Consider the following 5,688-nt stretch of genomic DNA (forward strand, 5'->3'; position numbering starts at 1 on the left):
GAAAACGCCTTCCAAGAGCACAGAGTGGCACCTGCCATTGGTGCCTGCGGGCTCATGAAGCCAGGATGTGTCTGAGCAGAGCTGGAGCCCAAGACTCTCACCTCCAAGGCCAGATCTCTTCCCAGTGTGCCATGCTGCCTCTCACATAGTCTAGAGAGAAGAAGAGCCACCATGACTTGGCCAGTCCTCCTCTTGAGGACCTCTAGCCCAGAGCTAAGATTATGCTTCCTACAATATATATCTTAGCTGGGGGGTATCTAACAGCACTGATGAAAATCCAAGTTCAAGGGGTTTGCTTAAACTACTGTATCACCTTTGGCTGCACTGGCAAATATTGGAAAAATCAAGAGAGAAGCAAATGAATGAGTAATACATCACATTTTATATCACTTGGAGGCTCGTAAATCACCTTCCACAGAGCACGTCCCAAAGTCTTAGTGTTGTTTTTTGCTTTAGTAGTTTGAAATTAAACTAAGATTTTTTTGCTATTTTTTTAAGAGTATCTATTGGGGGTTGAATTGATCCTCAAAACAACCTATTTTATAGATGAGGAAACTGAGGGTGAGAGGTTATGTCTCACATCTGGTATGTCTCAGGAAGGATACAGACTCTGGTCTTGCTGACTCCGAGTCCCACAAGTCCTCTTATGAATGAAAGCTAAGGGAGAAAATTGTACTTCCCGTAAGGTAGCATGGGATAGTTGAAAGTGTTCTGACCCTCAAGTCTGCTTCTGATATTGCTGTGTGACATTGGTGAATCACTTCACCGCCTTATGCTTCAGTCTCCCCATCTGTAAAATGAGGCGCTGGACCAGATGACCTCCAAGGTCCCTTTAGCTCCCAAGCTGTATCCTCTTTCATCACCTTGAGAAAACTGCAGCTCCATGGTGTTTACCCAGAAGGCTACCTTAGTCAACAGTAATAAACATTGCTAAATGCCTTCTGTGTACCAGACCCTGCATTAATTTGGGTGGCAAATAAGAAAAAGCAAGACAGTCCCCATGCTCATAGAGCTTATAATCTCCTGGTGAAGATGCTGCACAAAAAGAGGAAAAGCTGGGGGGAGGGGGGGTGGCGGCCCTTGGGATGGGGGCCTGATGCTGGTGGAGTCAGGCCCGGGCAGAACAGCTGAGGCAAAATCGACCTGGCAGGACAATCTGAGTTCACTCTAACAGGAAGCTTGGCTTTGCCATGCTTTAGCAAGGGTCCCTCAGCCATCGGGGAGGGTCATGGCCTGCCTCCCTGCGACCGTACTCATGTCTGGCCTCTTTTCCCTCTCTCCCCAGCTCCAAGTACAGCCCAGTATGGAATCACCGGAAGTGCTGAAGCCCTCTTGTCCTGCTGGTCTCTGGTCTTGTCACTGCCCTCTCTCACCAGCATACTCTACCTGAAGGACATCATCCTACAATAAACGTCCAGATCCATAAAGGCTTTTAAGGATTCTCTGAAAGTGCCGATGACTGGATCCAATCTGGCAGCGTTTGTTCAGAGCAGCGTGGGATGTAATCAGCAGTGCTTACATGGGGAATGACGGCCTTCTGGAGAATTGCTCATTATGTAAATACTTTAATTCGACTCCTTTTTTGATTAGCTGCATTACAGTGCACATTGTCCTTTTTTTAAGACGTGCGAGCTCTGAAATTACTTTTAGAGGATATTAATTGTGATTTCATGTTTGTAAGCGACAACTTTTCAAAAGCATTCAGTCATGGTCTGCTAGCTTGCAGACCGTAGTTTACAAAAAACAAAAAACAAAAAAAAAAAGAATATTGCAGTGAATATGGGATTCTTTGAGGCTGCAATACAATCATTTAGTTCCCTGTTTCAAAAAAAAAAATTTCTTCCCATTTACACAGATGCATTTTTCCTTTTTTTTTTTTTAGAAAAACAAAAGCAAATACGATTGCCTTCAGACCATTTCTTCAGAATATACCACATATCTAGATTTTTCTGCTAGCATGATATTCAGGTTTCAAGAATGAGCCTTGTAATATAACTGCGCTATGCAGTCCTGCTTTATTTTTTTCCTGTAAGTTCAGCATGGGTGTGCCTTCACAAAAACAAATAAATAAAGACTTTTTTCTTCCTCTCCAACAAATTTGGAATTTTGGGGTGAATGCTAAAATTGAAAAAAAAAAGTCAGTTTGACCATCCTTGATCCCTACCTGAACGAAGATGGTATTGGCTTATATGTATTTTTTTTAAGAAAAAAAAATACCTCTTTCTCTATCATTAGGGGAATAAAGGAACAGTTCAGAACTCTGCCCAAAGCTCAAATGAGTAACCCCTCCCCTTTTTTTCTGCTAGGACAGGACAGGTCAGGTCAGGTGTATTTCAAGTAAATTTTGTTGATGCAGTTAAACTCTGTATCCTCTCTGGAAAAAGATATTAACCCCCCCCCCTTTTTTTTTTTTATTTTTTTGCTTTTCTTTGGAAAAATAAAACAGCACAAATATTTCAGGAGATTTTTCGGGGCTCTGGGCCCTTTGGCCTCTTCCCCTTCCAAGCTGAAATCAGTTCTGTGCTTCCTCAAAGAATACGGCTGTTCTTTTGTCCACTGCTCCCAAATTGATCCGCTCATGAACTTGGTTTGTATTGCAGCTGTTAAGTTAGTATACCGTAGACAGTGCTTCTGTTGGCCAAATGGATTTGAATCTGTGCCATCTGAGAGTCCTTCTCAGGTGAGGTTCTAGGCTATCTATGTTTTTTAAAAGTGTGCTCCAAGATTTGTGATTCCAGTAACTCTACCTTGGTATACAGTCAACAATGGTGGCAGAATAGAATGTCTTTCCATCCCAGGCCAGTCTCAGAAAGAGCTAATTCTGTAGGGAAATCTTCCACTCTCGGATGAATCCTGCCTGGCCGAATTAGCATGCTTTATTTCTTCTTACATGATGTATGTAAGTTGAAGATAAGCCACTAGTGATGGGAAATGAAGGAAATGTTAATTCTCTAAGTCATTGTGGATACTAAATTTCTCTTTCTCTTGTAAAGAACCAAGGACCACAGTAGTGAAGACAAATGCTGTTACCCTGAAACGTGCTACTCTCCAGTAATATTCCTGTGGTTTTACTGTTTATTAAAGTAACACTATGGCCTTGAATACCAGTTTCCACGTTTGACTGCTTTTTTCCATTCCACCCCCACCGAGGCTGGCGTGAATTCAGTCATTTTTTGTTCTTGCTGCTAATCCTAACACACGAACTAAATGACTAACTTAAAGAGAAGAAGCATCCTAGAGAGGACACGTGCAGAATTAAGACATGCCTATTCATGCCTCTTGGGAAGGACCAAGATCCCTGGTCCTGGAGGCCAAGCACCTGGGCTCCAATATGCTTCCTGCTGTCTATGGTTCCTGTTACCTTGGGGAAGTCAAAACCTCCCACGCCACAAATCTGCTCATTTACAAAATGAAAGGATGAGACCATATGCTCTAACATCCCCCCCAACCCCATCTTTAAATCTGGGTTAGTTCTCTGTTGCTACACACACACACACACACACACACACACACACACACACACACAAATTGTAGTAAATTTTAGGCACAAAAGCACATTATAAATCAGTTTCAATTACAAAATAAATCTTGCAACGAAGGACAAAAACATTTTTCTTCCATAAAAAAAGCAACAAAATGAAATTTGATTATATTTAGCAACAGGAATTTGCTGTGGTGGTTCTGGACAAATGCTTTCATCAGTGTTGATGAAACAGTGTATGTGGAACAATTCTCTTCACCACTTACAAGCAAGCAAGCCATCTATAACTTAGTCTCAGGAGGTTACTGCTTACTCTTGCCAAAACCCCAACTCCAAGGTCTGTGACTTGACCAGGGTCAAGTGATAGTGTGTGCTATGAGCAGGGCTTGACCTCAGCTCTTCCTAGCTCCAACACTAGCCCTCCACATTTACTTTGCTGTTCTAGTAGCAGTAAAAGGCATCATGGGATTCATTTGGGGGAGGACTGAAAGCAAAAAACCAAAAATGATACCCTGGGCCATTCACCTTGAATCATAAGCTGATCTGCTCTTCTAATATCCTGATGGATGTCAGTACAACCAGAGCAACACATTCTCTAATTTTCAGGGTTTCCTCTTGCAGATGGAATATCTCAGGATCGGTAAGAATTTATTCACTGGGGGGGGGGGGCGGCGAGGTGGTGCAGTGAATAGAGCACCAGCCCTGTAGTCAGGAACACCTGAGTTCAAATACGCCTCAGACACTTAATACTTACTAGCCATGTGACCTTGGGCAAGTCATTTAACCCCAACTGCCCTGCCTTCCCCCCTCCAAAATAAAAATAAAAAATAAATGTCTTCTAAAAAAAAGAATTTATTCACTAGAAATAACAGTATCACCCCAGAATGCAGTAACCTTTGATACCAAAGATACCTTCAGGGCAAGAAAGAAATAGAACAGAAATACACATTGTGTACAAGAAAGGCCCAGGGAGTCAAGGAAGGCCCTCCTCTTTGGAAGATCCATTGGGCAGAAGGGAAGATGAATCCAGGTCAATCAATGCATGAACCAAGTTCTTTAATGAGTTTAGAAAATCATGCTAATTCTGAATTTCTGAAGCTGGGTGTTTTCTCTTATAGGGTGTGGCTGAACTTCTATCATAGTTCAGTATCTGTCTGCATATACTTTTATGTTAGAAAGAAAGGACTTTTTGAAATGGCAATATTTATTTTTCCCCTTGCCTTCTAGAGGCCTAAATTTTTAGTCCTAAAATACACCCCTGGACAAAGTGAAATCACAGGACTCTGTGAATTTAGCTTTGTTCAAATAAGGTAACATCATTTGCCTTTTGGTGTGTTTAAATGTTTGTTCTGTAATTTTAAAGATAATTTTACATTTGTAAACAATCTAGCTCATATTTCCCTCAAACCCTGGTAACATCCTTACAATTTTATAAGAGGAGTATTTTTAAATTTCATTTAAAACAACATTCTCCACCATTTTTAAATCCCAGAAGAAGAAAAAAGAAAAAACAGGAAAATTTTGAAGTGGCTTTATTTAAAAGACATTCATTTCTGTGCTTACGTGGACTCTGAGCACAAACTCTGTTCTGTAGCTTTCTTGTCTTTTTGCATTTTCAGGAGGTGGGCTGGTGCCGTGGGAGTCTTTTACATTAAGCCAGAGAATTAGAGTTTGAAGAGATTTGGGGATCTAAGCAGGCTGAATCCCCTCATTTTACAGATGAGGAACTGAAGTCAAGAACTATTACATGACTTGCCTAGGGCCACACAGTTAGTATCTGAGGCAGAATTTGAATCCAGCTCCACCTAATTTCAAGTTGAACATTCTGTCCACTGTGCAGCTCTGCCTCTCAAGCAATGGTCCCCTTACATAGTAACTCAAAAAGATTGACTATATGCCCCAATGAAGATCAAGGCCCTGTTAATAATGTTGGGGTCAATAATATTCCAACCCACCAAACCTGTCAAAATTTTGGTCTCAAACCTTCATTCTCAGGTTTAGGAAAATGCACATAATGCGTACACATTTACAAAATGCTTATTTGACAGGTGCCTGACTTAGAAAAAAAAGAGAGAGAAAATTACTTTCATCGAAGACTGTCCATGGTCGAACAACCCGGAGAGCTGGGAAGTGGACCAAGAAAGTCTAGGCACAACTGTCCCCACAACTGACCACTGACAACGGGACCCATCTGGGGACCTGAATTT

The 5,688-nt window shown here is 41.6% G+C and overlaps 1 protein-coding gene across 1 annotated transcript in view; it reads left to right on the plus strand.

Annotated features, from left to right (window-relative positions):
* Positions 1 to 3,102, plus strand: part of LOC138165236 (neuronal growth regulator 1) — a 1,124,289-nt gene extending 1,121,187 nt beyond the window's left edge. Inside the window, exon 7 of the mRNA XM_069093354.1 lies at positions 1,286 to 3,102. Within this exon, the coding sequence (XP_068949455.1) occupies positions 1,286 to 1,410 (125 nt within the window). The 3' untranslated portion in view covers positions 1,411 to 3,102. The remainder of the gene's footprint in view (positions 1 to 1,285) is intronic.
* The last annotated feature ends 2,586 nt before the right edge of the window (positions 3,103 to 5,688 follow it).

This window comes from Petaurus breviceps, unplaced genomic scaffold, assembly GCF_028583685.1.
Source record: "Petaurus breviceps papuanus isolate PSGF00001 unplaced genomic scaffold, PetGlider_PUasm1.0 208, whole genome shotgun sequence".
Taxonomy (NCBI): domain Eukaryota; kingdom Metazoa; phylum Chordata; class Mammalia; order Diprotodontia; family Petauridae; genus Petaurus; species Petaurus breviceps.